This window comes from Anser cygnoides, chromosome 4 (genome assembly GCF_040182565.1).
Source record: "Anser cygnoides isolate HZ-2024a breed goose chromosome 4, Taihu_goose_T2T_genome, whole genome shotgun sequence".
In the NCBI taxonomy this organism is placed as follows: Eukaryota; Metazoa; Chordata; class Aves; order Anseriformes; family Anatidae; genus Anser; species Anser cygnoides.
This window is the reverse complement of record NC_089876.1, coordinates 76,733,690-76,752,712: the sequence shown is the minus strand read 5'-3', so window position 1 is coordinate 76,752,712 and position 19,023 is coordinate 76,733,690. Positions and strand designations below refer to the sequence as shown.

Below are 19,023 nucleotides of genomic sequence, written 5' to 3'. Positions count from 1 at the left end.
TAGGGCCAGACTGTAGCATGCTTACCTATTTGGTTAGTGAATCGATTTTCTTTATTATTTAACAGGATCACTTGGTGCATTACTGGTCGTATTATTAGCAGTATTATTTGGTTGCTATCAGTACTATAGGTAGTGTTTAACAGGAGCGAGTGGGAAGACAAAGTGGGACTTATCCTTCCTGCCATCCAAGCAAACAAGAGCACTGTGGAGGAGTTAGCAGCGTGTCACAGTGCTATGGGGAGCGTGGCGTATACCGGCACACTGTTTAAATACACCTCCAAAGGAGAAGGAAACACCGGTTTAAGTAGTAAGAGCTGGTACGGCCGTGACTGGAGTCAAAGTCATCCAGTGCCTGGCCGGTGGCCACGTAACACCCTTGTTTTATGTAGGGCAAAAGCTACCGGGGTGGGGCGGGATTGGAAGTGGAGGCCGCAGCGTGCGCCCGGCACTCTTCAGAAGTGTGGAGGAGAAGCTCAGCCACCTGAACGTTTCGTGCTAAGAGGCCTTTCTCCTCCACACCTCCCTCTGCATGGCCAGCCACATCGGCGATGCCGGCTAGCGAGAAGCGGCTTTTGCATTTCCAGGGGTAGCTGCGAGGCGCAGGGACACCCATCTATGTTTGTCAGTCGTTGTTGATCCAGAAGCCAGGCAAATTAAAATAAATGGACAAAATAAAAACTGCGGTGGGAAGGAAAGGTAGTCACTGTCACGGGCTCTTAGAGTGGGAATAAAACCTTTCCCCTTGGCGGTTTGCGTTTGAGACTGGCTGCCTTTCGGAAAACATGCTGTAGTGAAATCTTGGTGCAAACACAGAGTAATTGTGAAACTCTCCGCTCTGCATTTATACTGCTCTTAGACCTGTTAATCTCAAAGCAGGCTACAGGTGAAGGGAAAGAAATAGAAAGGAAAGCAGTAAGCATTAGCAAACTGCTCTAGGGTGTCAGGGAAGTGGAAAAACTTGTCGAATACACGTTGCTGCACATTTTTCTCTGGGCGCTTGTGGCAGGCGTGCAGTTGCATTGATCATTGCCACCCTCAGAGATAGCATTTGCCTTTCCCAAGGAGAGAAACTTGAAAAGCACGCTGCTGTTAATGTGTACGGAGCACACGTGCACAGAACCAGAGCGCCCGGCCTCTGGAGGCAAGAGGCACCGGTTTGCTGGTGCTCTTGTAAAAGCTATGTGAAAGAACAGGGTAAGGCTACGACGAGAACAAAAGGGCATTGTGCTATACCCTCTTTGTGACATAAACATTAATTTAGGAGTACCCTGGCTCTTTACTAGAACAGATTTCTTTTTTTCTTTTTTTTTTTTTTTTTAACCTCTTTAAAGACCAGCCATAAGTTAGCAAACCTGCCTCGGAGGGAAGTTTGAGAAAAACCCAACAGTTACAGAGGGAATCGGTGGTGCACTATCCGATTAGCAAACGGGATTGCAAAAGGAATATGTTTGGAGATGTAAAACAAATTTTGGTTATGTGACCTTTGGGAAAACACAAAGGTCGGATCATTTATTTAATTTCCCTACCTTCTTGGGAGACCACTTTTTGTTTTAAAAAATCTGAAGTGGTATCACTGACATGCTAACAGGTTTTTGTATCATTTACAGTAACTGTTGTGGTTTTTTTCGCCTTAATGACCATGGTCATTAAATTCTGACTGTTACGTTTAAATTGTTTAAAAACAGTTTTATTTCCTTCCTTTCGTTCATTCGTCCGTGTGCCCTGAGGAGCTGGATGTCAAATACTGCTCCATCCTGGCCAGGCCCGTTTTCCTTCGTAGAGTATCGTGTGTGCAGCCACTTCCATCCTAGCCCAGGTTCACATCCACGCGTTCTCTCCTTTGGGCACATCCCGTTTTAACAGGCCTTCTCTGACCAGGACGTGCGCCTCTTCGTGTGTACGTAACACTTTAACGTTACACTTGCTAATCCTCTAGCAACCTGGGTTCTTTATGCCGCGATGGAAAGTGAAATACTGCTAAGCAGTTTAGCATCCCGTCTAATTAGGTGAGGCGGTGACTAAGGGCAGGGAACAGCCTTGAGGGTGGAAGCAGAAGGAAAGACGCAAGCTCTTTGGCTGGGCAGAGCTGGCGGGTCCCGTCACCTCTAATGGGGTGCCTGCGCCAAGCGTGAAGTTTTAGGCAGGGGTGGAAAGCCAGAACAAGCCGTCATAACCATATTGCTGACAGGATATAGATAAGCCATATTAATACCGTGTACTTTGTACTGCCTTGTGCCACTCCTGCTGCTTTATGCCTATCGTTGCAGGCTGGCTCAGGACTGCAGATAGGATGTTTGCAGTAAAAGCCCGGAAAACAGCCTGGCTATGGGATTAACTGAGGAAGGGGTGCTGGGGATCGCGTGGTGTTTGCCGTGTCCCTGCCCCATCGCCATTTCCACCACAGGTTTCGACAACGTCGTCCTGACACTTGCATTTCATCTAAATTGGGTCCTGAGAGCTGTGACCATAATGAGAAAATTACTTCTTCTGGTTTTCCGTTGGCAGTATTTGTCAGGGTGTTTTACATTTACTTCTCAACTAAGCTTATCTGGGTTCAGACCAGCTTCCCCCTTCCTTTATCTTTTCAACGGCCTGTTTTAAAGGTACTGATTTTACTGATCTCAAGTAGGCCGATTCTGGATTTAACGAGGAAGCTACAGGTCACGGCCAATGACATGGGAATGGTGATGGACTGAAAGTACTAGGAAATTTGTTAATGTATTACTCCGGGGACAGAAGCCTCCACTGGGAATAAAAAGCATGAAATTCTTACATAAGTAGCGGTGGAGTTTAGTTCATGAAAATGTCACTCAGTAATGATTACTTAGCCCTCTAACGCGTTCCCTGCTGGTGGATGGGTGGCACCAGTGGCAGCCCGTGGTGTTGTAAGGAGGCAGTGACGTGTAAACCTGCCTCGTGGCTACTCCGAACTTCTCCCTGTTGCAAGTTTTGAGCACTGCTGAAACACCCTTACGTTTTCCCCGACCTGCTACCCAGTTGGTAAAGAGGAGGAAAAACTATTAGGAAGCGTTCTGTGTTTTAGAGAGGTGGCTGAAAAGATTTTGGCAAGATTGCACCGTTTTTTCTGGTCTTTGCTAGTTTCCTGTCAGTCAAGAGTTAGGTCTGCACCTTCTCCATCGGTGTCCTTTGTCCTTGATCTCTCAGCAGCAGACGAAGGTCAGATATCCTGAGATTTTATTAGATACATCAAGCAGTCCTTGACATCATGCATCAAAAGGTACTGCAGGACTGCTCAGAGCAGGTAGATGTTCTCCAGGTGACCTGATTTTTCTTCACTGGTAGATAATGGAAAATATCCCTTCATTTCTTTCTCAAGAAAGAAAATGTACTTTTTTTTGTGAGCTCCATTCTCTCCGGCCCCCCCCATGGGTCAATAAGTATTTACAAGGTTTGAAAGCAAGACACTTCACTCTGCAGCTCCATTGCTGGGATGTCACTGGTACCAATATCCCCTTTTCATCAGACCTAGGCCATAAAATGGCATCTCTGGCTTGCTCAGATCCCTCTCTCTGGGTCTAGGTCTTCAGATGGGGAGGAGTAGGCTGGAGAGTGTATATTCTATTTTTCTGTGCTTTTCAGGCATCCCCTCAGTTTGGCTTCCTCGAGGACAATTTAAATTTTGCCAGCACTGAAAGAGTTATGAAGTGATCCTGTCCAAAGGTGGTCATCGAGCCAGAGATATAAGGGCTTATTTGTACAGGACTCACGGCTGCCCTGTTTCTACAGTTACACGCTGCTCCAGAGGAGAATCTTGCACGTCTCTTCTGGCTGGGAACCCTCTCAGGAAAATCAAAACGTTTTTTGTTTGTTTGTGTTGTGCAATCCACTGGCAGCTGTAGCAACATCATTTTGAGGTAGCGTTGCAGAAGGCTGGAAGGGAGCAACGTTTGCTGGAATGTCTTTTAGGACAGACAGACAAACAACACGCTGCTTGCTTGCAATCACTTCATTTTTCCTGTTTCATTTTGAACTACTTTTTCCTTTTTTTTTTTTCCCCCACTTCAGTATCTTTTGAGATCCAACAGTTACTATTTCCACAACTATTGCATTTGCAAAGGTAGCGAGACCTGACCCCACTGCGGTGCACAGGCATTCCTGTGGATGCAGGGGCAAAGGTAGCGTTAGTAAAGTATTCTTGCTGATGCATTATTTCTAGTGTTGTGTTGGGTCCTGTTAAATAAATAAATATCTGCCCCCAGAGCGGTGACTCAAGCAGCAGTTGCCTATACAAATAACCTTCATGACTTGCTTAAGGGGTCTTCCTGCATCTGAAGGCCTTCCGTTGATGTACTACTTAAAGTATAAATGTATTAAATGTCATAGCCATTGATTCATTTGATCAGATAAAAAGATCAAATGAGTAAGGCGATACGGAAATCTTGTTATTTTCAGGCCGTGCCTCTATGACATACCTCCACGTGCATCATCCTTAACTGCTTCCAGGTGAGACCTGTGTACAGCGTGGCTTTAACTGGGAGAGATGTAGGTTAGTAGTCCCCGAGTTCACTTGTAGTTGAGTTTGTTTACTAGCTCCAGGTTTTTACTGTAGAGGCCAGAGTTAAAATTACATTGACGAAATTAGGAGTGAAAGTACTGTAGCTTTTCATCAGAGCTGCAGTGCCTGTGACCTGCATTGGTGTCCCTGCTCTCTGCCACCGCTTCAGCAATTGCCTGAAAGCCCCAGCAAATCCTGGAGAAACCCACGGTGGGCCCAACGAGACACTGTGCTGCTATTACCTCTGGTAACCACAGGTCTCTGCATTAATTTCCATTGCTGGGTAGTTTCTACTCCATGTCTGTGCTAGGTAAAAGCACACAGGTGATCACCATCACCCACCATCTCCACCAGGTGGTCCCCATTCAAAACACAGCATAGAAGTGGAGGAAATCTGGGACAGAGCCAGAGATGAAGCTGCTTTGCCTTCAGTGATAGCAAACTTTTCCAAACCCCCAGTTTTGAAACTGTCTGGTTTCAAAACCCTCAGCTTGGGGGATTGTTTTCTGAAGTGCTTTCCATTTGAGGCATAATTTTCTTTCATGACCATGCCGATACGGCAACGGGCACAGGACCCCAGTGGGAAGGCAGCTGTGGGAGAATAACAGCCCCTGCCCAGGCTTCGTTCCCCGACTCCCCTTCCTTTTGCCGCTGGCAGAGGGGGTGCCTGGGGAGCTGCCCCAGCCGCAGGGGGAGCACAGCCCAGCAGGGCCCGTCATGAGGAGGCTGAAGGCCCGCGTGCTCCTTGAGAGGCAGGTTTTGGAGATCAGGGGACCAGCTGATCGTGCTGAGATGCGTCCCTGTTCACTCTCATAGCCCATTACGTCAAAGAGCATCATCGGTGAGTCACCTACCAGTGTGTCTGACTGTCGTCCGTGCTGCTCTAAATATAAATGTCAAAGGATGTTTAGCTGTGGGAGTAAATCAGACCACCTTGGCGTGTGCCTATCGGACCCGTCTTCCTCTGCTACGTTTCCCACTTGCTCCGTTACGAGGGCTGGCATGGTCGATAGGAAGCGAGGGCAGAAGTGCAAATCAAGCCCAGGAGCACGGGTTGTGTTTCCATATACAGATCCGACGCATCCACACGTTGCATCTCTTTGTGCTGTGCTGTCAGAGCTGAATTTAGGAAGAGGGAGAGAAAGGTTTGCTTTGACAGCGTTTCTGAAGTAGACACCCCGAGAGACTGCGAAGCGTTTTCGCACCCTTTTTTTGTACGTACAGAAGGTGTGATATTTAAACAAGCATCAGAGAGAAAGCAGCTTTGCCAAGGCTACCAGGCGCTGCTGGTGGACTGCAGACGTGGATGTGCTGTGTGATTTACACTGGTTTCGGCTGAAGCACTGCAATTAGGCTCTCAAGTTTGGAGTTTCAGTAGTAAACACGGTTGGCTGTAATTGTTTTTTCTTGAAAGCTGTGAGAAACGGGTAAGAAAAGCATCCTATCTGTCACCTTACAAAGCATCCTGCATTTTTCTTATCCTTTTTAGTAAAATCTATTATTTTACAAACGCAAATGAAATGCTGATGAAGAATGTCAAAAGAAAAACATCAGAAGCCTGAAATTGCCTGTTTCCTTGCCAGAAGCACTCTGCTCTGGCAACTGCAGTGTTGTTTTTTTTTTTTTTTACCTGTTGTGCTCCCATAACAGCCTATGATGCAGAAGTGGTAATGAATTTAAGAATGAGCTCTGCTGGTGCAAGGTATATATGTCTTGATAAAAAACGTTTCTAAAAACCTATAGAAGGTAAATAGAGGTGGATAACACTGCTTCACTTTACTGTGCCCCTGCTGAATGCTGTTATGGGGATAATCCTGTGTTATGTTACAGATCATTATGTTAAAAGATCAGCAAAGGTTGTCCTTTGAGTGTTCTTACAAGGTTTTTCCTTAACCGTTAAAGAAAATGCTTTGGAAATATTGTATTTTATGGTATATACCTATGTCAGTTTACTCATGAGCGTCAGAGAACGCTACAATAATGACTCAGGCTGCTATTTTCAGGATAAATAAATGACAACAGTGCAGCTGGGCTGCAGCCCCTCGTCAGAGGCACGGCAATATTCAGGGCTACCTCTCTTCGTGTCAGAGGTGCCAGGATGGCTCGTGCTGCTGTGCACAAGGCTCACCGCAAGGCCTCGGTCTGTCATTTTTGAATGCTGTGGTATTTTTAATACGTACAGTATTTCACAAATCATCTTCTTCTGCCTCCCTCTTCTCAATTAGGTTTCTTTTCCTTTTCTTCTTTCCTGTCTCCGTTGCTCTTCTAATGAAGGATTTGAGCTTCTAAAAAGCACATCAGTGCACAAACCTCCGTCTGTCAGGATGCAATAAAACACAAAACCTCTCTTCAGTGTTCACTGTAAAGGGAGAATCAGACATGGTGGCCTGTGGCCCCGATGGTGACAATACTGCCTCTCCCTGCTGTGGGATTTTTGGAAGACGTGACCGAGGCTCTGTGCAGTGTGGGCAGCCCAAGTCCTCCGTCAGTGTGCCCCTGGGTGCAAGAAGGGTGCCTCACATTTTCAGCCTGTAGCTCCAAAATCTGCGGTCCCCTTTTTGCAGTGATCCCCAGACCGAGCAGAGCATCCTACAGCTTCTCTAGAAAATTCCCCTGCCTCCCTTTTGGGGGAACAAGCTGGCACCTTTAACTGCAAAACATGGAGTTGTATTCAGTATAGATAGTACTTAGTCCCCGAAGTCTGAAAATGTAGGAAGGTGGGAGACAACTGTGAGAAACAGAAATGCCAGGAAAATGTGGAGGATTTGGCAGCCTTGTCTTTATGTCTACCCTGCAGCACAGCGTTGACGACAAACACATGAATGTGCTAGCGTTGAAGCTACTGGATGCGAGTCTGCCACTGAGTTACTTTGGGGGATTTTTTTTTTTTTTTCTTTGAAGTTTCAAGGTTTAGTTTTTTTGCTGGTGTTCTGCTGTGTTTAGTTTCTCTAAACTGTAGTAACTGTAGATAGTAGTAATGAGATGTTGCAGTGCAGCCCACTCCCCGCGTGCAGCCAAACCTCGCGGCTGGCACCACCAGCACAGCGCTGTTTGCTGGGGGGATGCCTTTTACCACCGCTGCAAACGGCGCTGAACTTGTTAGAAAGCTGGTAGAAGTGAACTCAAGTTTATCTGTTCTAGTTAAATGAGCTGTCGCTGTTGTAGCTGTGTAGCTGTTGACCTCATTCAACTGACTGAACGCCGGGAGTCTCCTCCTGTCCCGTAGCCCTTCAGTTTTGTCTTAGCAGCTGGGCAGTTCAGTATGAGCAAGTTTGGAGCGGTTCATCGCTACCCAACCTGGTTAGCAAACATTTACTCGCCTCCAGCCGCACCAAACTGCAGTTGTGCTATCAGATTAATGAATTCTTGAGAGTGTTTGTGTCTTTCTTTTGGGGATGCAGAAAGAACCAGCACCTCCTGGTGCAAAGCCATAGTCTGCTGATATTTGTGTATATAGTTACAGCTTTTGTAGAGAAAAATGTGTTCCTAAATATATAGCCACCCAGTCAGGGCAGGCCACCTGCCTTAGAGCTGTGCATTAATGGTGTATTAAGTATTACTCAGTGTAATATAGTGATGTGTGGGAAGGAATCCCAGACTGAATCTATTTTTGACCTCTAATCTACAATGAGATCTGCAATGAGTTACGGCACCAGAGTTCAAATGCTTGCTGATTATTGCTGAGCTGGGCTACTAGCAGGCAGTTTTAAAAATAAGGCTTGCAATTTTACCAGTATCACTGAAGTTCCTCTGCAGAGCCCTGCTTGATCTTTCAGCGTATTCACTGGATTTCTTGAACTGACCATTGCAAGAGGGCAACTCTACTCAGCATCGTCGCAGCTCAATGGGGCTGTTGACCCCTCGCTGGTGGTGCTCCACTTCTCGTGGGTCTTTTCTTACTGGGTTGCGATGCTCAAGGTCTTTAAGTGTCTTCTTGGAGGAAACAATGGAAAAGAAAGTTGCCAGGTAGCACAAAATATGGTATGACAATAGTGAATGAGCCACAAAAAAACAGTCAGTTGGTGCAAGTATTGACCGTGTTGTGTTTGTGGAGGTGTGTCTGGACAAAGGACCCGCGCGGGCTATGCTGTGTCTGTAATCTTCACAGAAGAACAGTCTACACAAACTGGGACAGATGAGGAACCAAATTTGGCTCTCCTTTTCCAGGAGAACTACAGTTTTGCTTGCTTTGCTTTGCTACGTGCAGGCATGTAGGTTGGTGCAGTAACAGGTGTCTCTGCTGGGCTGCGGGAATGTCCTCAATAGTTTCCTTTCACAGAAATGCACGAGCACGCAGCAGTTACCTTCTGACTGTCTGGTACTAATGCAGCACTTGACAGGTGTTTTTTTGTTTTTGTTTTGCAGGAAGAAATCATTCCTATTTTCAGCACTGTACGCTGCCTTTATATTTGGTGGTCGGCACCTAATGAACAAGCGAGCAAAATTTGAACTGCGGAAACCACTAGTGCTCTGGTCCATGAGCCTTGCCGTCTTCAGGTAGGCGTCTCTTCACACCCACGGCTTTTGACAGTAGTCCCTGAAAAAAGTTTTGGTTTCTTCAGATGCAACAGTAGTGCTAGTAAGGCAACGAGCTCACCCAGAAATGGACTTTTTTTTAGTTCTGCTGTCCAGGGCTATGTCCTGATCCACTCCTCACCATTGAAATGGTCCTCCTTGGCTTGCTGGATCATACAGCATTAGAGAGGAGAGAAATCAATGATGTTGAAGAATAAAGTTTGGGGAAAAAAAAAAGTGAGGACAGGAGAAAAAGCACATATCATTGCAGTAAATTTACCACGCAAACTACAAATGGAAATAAACACATTAAGATGCTAGTCTTGTTCTCATGTGCTAGTTGGTATTAGGTTTATATGGGTGTATTTATGGAATATTTAGTCAAGACTCTGATCTCCATTACAATGAGGTAAGCCTAGACCTCCCTGACTGAGATCAAAATCTGGCTTCTGGGTATTCCATCAGAAGCAAAGAGCTTATGAATATAGCAAAATGGTGGCTCAACAGGGAAAAGGCTGTGTTTTATCGCTGCACATCTCTCTAGTTCTGTGTTGCCCCTGTACCATCAGGTTCGATTCTTCTTAGTTCCTAAAGTCAGGAATAAAACTGACCAACCCAAATTCCACTTTATCTGCTTAATATATTAATTTTTAACAAAACAGAACATCAACAAACAAATGAACAAATACTTTTAAAAATAACCTTTACAAACACACAAACTATTGATAAAATTTACAGTACACACAAGACCTGAAGATTATCATTCATTTCAATGCCTGTTGGGAGTGTAAGTTACAGTTCACTCTACAGTATAGAAACCATTTGGAAACCATTATCAAACACTGATACCCAGATCATTTTCTAATACCTTTATAATAATTACTGACTATATTAGTTCACGGGTGCATAATGCAGATTTGCTTACTGAGCAGCTGTGAATGTTGAATGAGTTTTTGCAGGAAGGGAACAGTTTGAGCTGAGAGTTGCTACAGAGCAAAATGAGGAATGGAGAAATTTGTTTCCTTTGCCTTGTTGTATTTATTTCCTTTCATGTCCAAAATTGTTCTGTCACACTGGCTCATCCTAAAACTCGAACAAGGGAAAATAAAATGTATTTTAACTTGTCTCATTCAGCTAGGACATGCTACCAGTAGAATTCTAGACTATGTTGGCTTGATTTTAATAGTTCATAGATTCCTAAATATATATATATATATAATAGTGCTGACCAAACTTTGAGCATTCTGGATAACTTTGAGAGCAGGTTCTAATACTGAAAAAATGTATAATTTTTGTTTAGTGGCATTTGGTGCTGTGCTTCTGGCTTTGTGTCTAGTATAGTTTTGCTGTTAGTGTCCTGTACACAGTTGCCATCTTTCGCTGAATTTCAGCAAGTGTTGAATTGCTTCCCAGGTGGCATGTCATTTGTGTATCGCTTTGCAGAGTGATTTGTAGCCAGCTGGATTCCAAAGTATATATTCCAATTACGCTTTCCTGTTGAGCATAGCCACCAGAAAGCAGCTGACGTTTGCAAAGCAGTTGTAGTTTAATTCCCGATCTACAGGCAGGAAGCATGATTTCAGAACTGTCCTTTGCAGAGGGTCACTAGCATGATTTTTAAAACCACACTACTTTGGGGTGGCTCTGTGGCTGACGTGCACGGTGTGGGGCTTTTAAGCAATTTCACTAATTAGTTACCAACCAAAGTCAAAGCAATGCGCTCATCAACAAACAGCAGCAATATACACTACATTGTGAAAGTGCTGTGTAGGTGGACTGAAAACATTCAGACTGAATCAACACGTTCATTACTTGCAAACTGGAGTTTCCCATCAGAATCAAACGAAATATCCATCGCACGGCCTGCAGCAGCTGCTGAGGGAGTCTGGCTAAGATCTAAAACGTGGACATCATCTTTGTGAAGCTGCAAGCTGCCAGCATGAACCAACCACAGAAACCACCTTCTCCTGGCAGCACAGGCACCTGCACTGAGCTCTGCTTCTGAAGGTGAGAAGCGCTTACCAGGAGGGTGCAGCCTGGGAGAGATTCACCCCTGTGGGATTTGCTTCCTACATCAACTCAAGTCGTACTGCTCCAGGGATGTCCCTGAGCACTGCAGAGCTTTCACCCTTCCTTCTGCACATCAGAAAATGAGATGGCGGGGGTGGAAAGGAGATGGAGGAACCCTAAGTGTGAGACATTCAGACTACATGGAGCATTTAAGCTGCTGGATTTGCTTTTGGGGACCGGTGGATTATACGAATGGTGCAGCTGCACCTATAAAGTTGTGCTCTTCTGAGGGCATGGTGTTTACAGCGAGGCAGAGCATGAAACCTCCTTAGCTTCTGCAGTAACATGCAATCCCGTACAAAACCAACCCAAACACAAGACCCCTTCACATCTTAACTGGAAAAAAGAGGAAATGCACTTCCATTAAATTTTCAGAGAGAATTCAAAGAGAATTTTCATTAAAACCTGACATGGAAAGTTGCTATAAGAAGTGTTAATTGGAACATCTGTCTCCTGGCGTTTCACCATGGCTGTCCTTGCTAGGGCCAGCAGTCACTCCCAGCCTTACAGACTCTGGTAGCCAGCTCTACTAGACTTTGAATGCCATCAACTTCCCATGTAACTTAGGTGTTACTTTCCAAATAACCCTTTTTTTTTCTGGCTCCTCACATGACTAGGTCTTTCATTTACATATACTTAGTCTGAAAGACATTTCTGCTTCCTTTGAAGGTCCATTTGGATAGATTTATATGCTATTGTTCCACCTTCAGACTCACTATAGATCCAGGAAAATACTCCTCAGTTTTAAGTCTTCCCTGCTAGCTTTTGAAATTCTATGACATTTACAATACCTTTCAGAAATTGTAAGTATTGTGTCTGCCATGAATGGTTGTAATGAGGAAGAAAAACCTGCCTGGAGAGCCCTCAGTGTTCTGTCTCAAGGTCAGAGTGAGTCTTTTTTTCAGAGTCCTTGTTTATCTCTCCTCTAACACTTTTACCTTTTTACCTACTTCAGAAATCATCAGAAATAGTAACATTTAGCAGAGGCTGGAAAAATGTGTTCTGGACTTTAAAAAAAAGGGAAATTGCCTGCCAGGCAACGACCTGGCCCTCCTGCACAATGAATCCTGCCCGCCTTGCTTTTGCCAAGATCATTTAAATGTGGTAGCAGCTCTGGTAGGAAACTTGCCACGCCTGTACACAAACAAAACAACTACACCACCCTACCGAGCTTGCTGAGCATTCAGAGTGAGTTTTGTGTCAACACTGGCAGCCAGCAGGATTTGTGAGACAGAAAAGCAGCTTTATTTCCCTTTGGAAGCTATCAGCTAGTTTCGAACATTTTGTCTCTGGGATAGGGTTACTGCTGCTCCATGAATACCTCTGTAAAGGCAGCAACACTAAAGCTTGCTTTTCCCTTTGAAACCACTGTGAAAACACGATCTTTTAAGTCGTTTGTTGAGAAATTAGTTTGGGATATTTTGGGGGGTTGTTCTTTTTCCTGCTGGCAGGTTTGTTGAGCTGTTTCAGGCACTGAAGATTTGTTGTGTGACATGACGTGGCTTTGTTTTTGTTTTTCCATTTCATACACTTTAATTGAGTGTTTGCACCCATCCTGTTGTGCACTGAGGTTCTGCTGGAGCAGCTCTGTGCTGTTCCATGGCAATGGGAGCCCCTTGTTAGGGAGCTGACACAAATGTTCCTTTCTCAGATTGGTAAGACCTCAAGCAAACTGTTGCTGATCCATCTACACATCAAAGTGACTGTCAGTTCTGTATTTCTGAATATTTCCAGCGGTTAAAAACCTGCAAAAACACAATGAATTTGAATTGCCAGTTCTATGTACGTGCCACTTTGAACATAAAGTTAGGGTCATTCATTGACACCAAAGAATTTCTTACTTAGAGCATATCAAAAGTGTCCTGCTGGCATCTCTAGGAATCAGCAGAGCTGCAACCAGGACTCTCGCAGGAGGATACAAAGTCATTAACTCATGTTTTCATTGCATCTCAGCTGGATTTGTGTAGCTCCTTTAATGGGCCTTAGAGCCTGTGTATGGGTAACATTGCCACCCAGGAGCTCACTCAGGGGAGCTCCTTCACACAAGGCAGCAGCATGGCACTGTTTTCACTCACTCTCCATCCTTAAAGGGCTGCCAACAGAAGAATCAGGGTCAGGGCACTAACTAATAATAGCAAAATGTTGTTTTCCCTAAGGAACGTGATCACGTCGATAGAGGAGAGAAGGAAGCTAAAGCATCCAACGTGATGCTGTTGTATGTAGGGAGAAGCTAAACCTGACCATGACTGGTGCCGCGACAGGTGTGATTTGTCTTTGTCAAGCCTAAACCACACACTCATAATATTGTTATCATCATCTGAGATCATGCAGATTCCAATCCAGCTTCAGCTGTACTTTGTAGCCACGGTGAAAATCAATTCACTTCAGCACAGGGTTTGCAGGTATCTTTCTTCTTGGGAAATACTTTGTCTCAAAGTAGTAGGAGTGGTATCAATGGCCACTAGCTGCTTGCCACAAAGCCTCAGAAGTGAAATATCTCAGCAGCAACATTTCTTGTATTCGAAAGAGAAAACCAGAAAGTCTCACTGGAAAAAGGTGACTCACTTTTCTTTCATGAGACTGCTGTAATGGGTTTGTTTCTGCAAGCACAGCAGCATTTTGTGGAACGGTGTGCACTTGTTCTGCAGAGAGCTCCCAACAACATAACCCAAAAGAAGAAAAAAAAGAAGGAAAAAAAAAAAGAAGGAAAAAAAAAAAGAAAAAGAAGACTGAACATAAGTTTATGAACAGGAGTCCAATTGCTTGGATTTGTGACTCTGAAATACATTCTAGTTATCATGCCTTATACATAAGAAAACTGATCAACAGTGATTCAAATTTATGTCCAGTCTCAAGGTCCGCCATTCACAGAGCCTCGCCATGGAGATTAAAACACAACTTAATTTCATATGTTGCTGAGCAACCCCTCAAAATCTTAAAATATTCTGAAATTTTACATGGGTCCTGAAAGTACGTTCACAGAGAAAACGAACTAATGAAAGAGCAGTATTTGCCAAATAGCATTAAGACTAATAAGTGGCATTTGAGGTGAATTATCTTCTCTCTCACACAGTTAAAAGCAAGAGAATGCCATATGAAGTATTCCCTATATTTGCAAAGCGCTGATGCATATTTTCAACAAGACGTGGTTCAGAACCCAAATTAATAAAGCGCTTAATATATACCTAACAATTTATTTCATTTGGGCCATGTTCACCGTTACAAGCTTGCCTGATTTTTTTATGCGACAGATATTGGATACATCTTTTTAATTACCATTTTGGAGCAAAAGTTGAAAACTGGGTGAACAGCAGTTCAGAATGGTTGGAGAGAAACAAAAATCCCTTGGATGATACAGAACAGTTTAAGAAGAAAAAAATATTTTCTGTAAGCTAAACTGTAATCGCAGTAGGGAAATACAAACAGTGCTATGTAGGGTGAATTTATAAATTGCAAAGAAATGCTGGCTGGCATTAAAAATACAGCGTAGGGGTGATAAAAACGTATGGACTAAGAGCAATAAAGTACTGTCAAGAAGACATACGTCCAATATGTACCTTATTTATTCTAAGTAAGAAGAGCATCCCATGACAAATATCTTTATTCCCAGAATTGTGCTTGATGCCACGTGACAAAAAGATGCGCTCATCCTTTTCTGAAATCTCATCTTTTCGTTCGCTCTGCTGTTACAGCTGTGGCCTATGTTGTGCCTGTCAAAGTTACTTTGAATATAAAAAAGTTTTTACTGTTTTTACCTTATCAGGCATGATTAAAAGTAAATCAGGGATTCACTGTGAGACCTGGCTGATGCTAGTTTAAAGGAGGTATGGATAGCATTGGCTAAACAATTCCTGTGGAAATCTCTTTTTTCAGTGCTAAGCTGGGCAGCCTTTCTTTAAAAAGTTCTCCTTTATTTTTTGTCTATTTGCTTTTTTGGGGATTTTTGTCGTTGTTGTTGCTGGAAAACGGAAGGCCTCAGCAAAGTAAATGCAGTGCATTGTTTGGAAACCAGCTTCTGCACTTGCTTGGCCCTATTCTGTCCGCTCTCAATCGGCGAGAGATCTGTCAGTCTGTTTGTCACCTTAAATGATATTTTTCCTGTGAAATCTTCCTGCTCCGGACCACAGGAGTGCCCTGCTCAAAGCACGGCCTCCTGGAAGCGGACTTCTCCTCTCAATTTTAAATTAAGGAGGGAACTGTATGAGGGAGAAAGGAGCCTCGGTGCCTGGCTTGTGTCCTCCCCGCTGCAGGTGGGGAAGAGGAGAAATCACCAGGGAACAGAAATCTCCGTGTGATGTCTTCTGAGTGAGTCCCCGACAGCTTATGCCTCTTGGATACAATGGGAATGAAGTGCTGAGAGGTGGGAACTCGCCCGGCCTAGCAAATCCAGCACTTCAGCCGTGGCTGGGTGCGTTAACAAACACAGGCAGAGCCGCACACGGATGTCAACCCGCAGTTTACCAAAGTCACCACCACCCAACAAATTCAGCTGTTCCTCTGAGCAAATGTATTTACTGTTTAGCAGCTGCGGGCACTTGGAGATCTCAACTTCTCTGGACGCTCACAGGAGCGCTGCTGCAGGGAGGACGGAGCGAATAAGGAAGACGAATGACTCCGGGCCTGCGACTGCCATTTAATTTATGGATCTGAGCAGCTCATTACAGCCATATTACAACTTTTAGCTTCTTTAAGCCTTCTTTATTCTGTCAAATGCTAGTCTTTATCTGTAACTTAGATTGAGTTTGATTTGTTATCTGCCTGTTTTACAGCTTTAGTGATTGCTAGCTCCATTGGTTGGCTTGATTCTCCGCTAAATCTTTTACTTTATTACATTTCGGCTTTATTTGCCCAGGATAATTTCAAACTCCTGAATACATACATTTCAATGCTATACATGATGGTTACTCTACCATCTTGATACATTTGATCCTGTAAGTATCTCTGAATTATCCTGCAGAAATAGATACGTCACTTTTTTTAGATTATCATTTAAATCACTGTAATATTACAGTTATTCTAGAATTTTCTTGAGATAATGTTTGATGCTGACAATAATTTTGGTAATGACACAGGAGCAAGTGCAAATGCCCCTGAAGCATTCATTAAGGATCGCTTAAGAGTTACACTGTGCCTATGAATCCTCATGGGCTGCTTTAGAAATCCTTAGATGGATTCCTTAATTCTTATGAGATTTTGCACCAAACACAGGGCTTAAGCTGAAAATTGATATATTTTTTTTTATTTTTAGCAGTTTAGCCACAGTCCAAACTTGCTGAAATAAGTATCTAAGAACTAGGAAATGTTTCTTGACAGAAAATTACCTGCCCAAGTATACAGCCTTCACAGGATGCTGGGGCTCTTCAGCTCCAACAAGAGTCCAGTTATTATTTAGCGATGGAAGAGTGAGTTATTGCTTGAGAAATGATAGGTTTCATCAAGAAATATTGTTCCTGCAAGTTCCTACCCCCTACGTGCCAGATGATCAGGGACTAGCGTCAGGTAACAGCGCATCGAGGAGCACAAGAATGAATGGTGGGTAATTACTGTTGATTAGGTTGTAACCAACTCTTTGGAAGTCAGGTGAAATGCAGGGATGTGTGGGTAGAGCTGAAAAATTATTTTTCATTCGTTGCAAGAAAACAGTTACGTGTTTTTCAGCAGTGTGTGGTTTCACTGGTGTCCCTGTGAGCAAATTTTGCTGTTCTCTCATGGTTTTGGGGTGATGATTGAGTACCACTGCCCTTCAGCCTGACCACAGCTTCTTTATCTCTTTATCAAAGCCCAACGGGCCTTGCATAGCCGCTGAGTGCTCTGTGTAAGACTCTCTACCATTTTTTTAATGTCAGCTGCTGTAAAGACCACTTGCAAGAGTCTGGTCCTGGCATTTGTTTTTCTGCTCTGCTTCCTTCCAGCAGCTCACAAAGTGTGGCTGCATTGTTTTCGTACTCTGCTCCTTGGGGTTGCCTGAATATAGCTAATCCCAGTCATAAAGAAGGCAGGTCCGGGGGATCAAACTGCATTTCCTGGAGGGGGAATTTGGGTTTGGTGAGGAGGGACTGGGAGACAGTAGCTGTGGCAGATTGATCTTTATCCACACGTAAATAAGCCTGCTGAGTAGTAGTCGCAGCAATTGGCAGAGCTGTTGAGCTTGGCACTTTAGCAAGGGAGAATCAGATGGATTTTACTCTGCTGTGGTGTTAACGTGATTAAAATCTCCAGATGACAGTGTCCATTCATCTGGAGCCCTGCAGAGATGTCACTGTTTGGGATGCTTAGTGAGGTCCCTGGAGAGGGGAGGAAATTAGCCTTTTTTTTTTTCTCCTTCCTAATTTTGTCAATAAAAAGGACAAAGAGATGGTTTTAGGAACCAGGTGAGATGTGACTAGGAAATGTGATGATGAGTGGGAACGGTTGAAGGGAGTGGCCCCACACAGAAGGATTTATTGCAGGGGAGAGAAAGAGACTGATGCAAGGAGCACAGTATCTGCCCTCACTTGAAACCATGGAGTGAGCTGTCACTTTAACATACCTCCAATTCCTCCATTCCCTCCCAGTAATTTATCACATGGGAAAGTGATAACCGCCCAGGCCTGTATGCATATGCTTATGGGTATATAAACTTGCACAAATGATATATTATTTCTTAGAGCCATGTAAAATATTTGCACAATTTTTAAATCAGTCTGAGCTGGCATGGCTTCAGGTTTTGGTCCCCACTGAAAACTCAAATGATTTGCATTGAAAAGCTTGCTGGAGAGACATCTGGATCAGATACAGTAGAAGGGTCTGAAATGCAAGGTTTGTGTGTTCAGTTCAGTGTTGGGGGGCAGAGATGGAAGTCTCTCAGATTTTGCTTTGGGATTTTGATAGGACCGAGCCCAAACCTCAAAGTATGCGTGAACTTATGCAAAGAAAATTCTTCTGCCAAAACCAGGGATAAAAACTGCAAAGATCAGCACAACTTCTGCTCACACACGTGGTACCGAGAGCTAGAGCACCCCATCATAATGCACTTTCAGTACGGCTGACCGCTAAGTTTTAGGGTAAGTGAGTGCCACGCTGAGACAAGCATATGTTATTCATCACCTCCTTTTCTTAATTTTTTTTTTAACAATACTGTGGATGGACCCCACCCTGAATGGGACTCCATCACCTTTAAGACGGGTGAGAGACTCTGTGGGTAAGCTGTGAGACCCATCTGTTCTCCATCCCAGTCAGGAGATGGGAGAGGCAGAGGAGCAGCAGGACAGTAGGACCTCAGAAGGAAGGTTTCATCAGTGGGACTTCGTGAGAGGACTATAGGTACCTTACAGCCTTTCAGATACGTGGACTAAAGGAAATGAGTTCTATGTTCTTCTTAAAGCATGAGACTAACACAAGTGTTCTTCAAAGGAAGGTTTCATAATCTTTGAAAACATGCTTTGTGGGGTGTTCAGATGTCATAGGAAAAAGGGACATCATGGGACCAAGGTGGTTTTTCCATTTTATTTTTTTTTTGTTCCTGCCAATTGCAAGAGAATAATTAATGGTCCCAAATGATTTTGTCAATAGGCTAGGCCTTGGAGAACACAGGTGCACAAGGGAGTTACTGTGCTCAAAATTATCTGCGGACAACAGAATAGTGGTAACCGAGCACAAGGACGTCTAAACACAGTTGCAAAGTAGTAAAGTATGGCAGCAGAAACCTCCTTTCTGATAGCGCAGTTTTACACTAAAATTTGGTTTTACACTAAAACCGCTATAGACAGAATAAGTGCATAAATTGTTACCATGGTTTATCAGCACCAGGGAGGAGTTGGTAACATTCTCATATCTGTGCCCAAAGTTAATTTAGTTAAAACAATATATGGCGAAATTATAGCTGGTGTATTTTTTTTTTCAGTGAAATGCAAACAACATAGATCAGAAACAAGTTCAACTTA

The 19,023-nt window shown here is 43.9% G+C and overlaps 1 protein-coding gene across 4 annotated transcripts in view; it reads left to right on the top strand.

The window, feature by feature from the left end:
- Positions 1-19,023, top strand: part of ELOVL6 (ELOVL fatty acid elongase 6) — an 88,576-nt gene that overhangs the window by 54,451 nt on the left and 15,102 nt on the right. For 3 of the 4 annotated variants that reach the window (XM_066996438.1, XM_048066385.2, XM_066996441.1), the window contains one exon: positions 8,882-9,013. In XM_066996438.1, the coding sequence (XP_066852539.1) occupies positions 8,882-9,013 (132 nt within the window). Of the gene's footprint in view, positions 1-4,929; positions 5,358-8,881; positions 9,014-19,023 lie in introns of those variants that run through there. The other variant, XM_066996440.1, reaches the window with a different exon arrangement.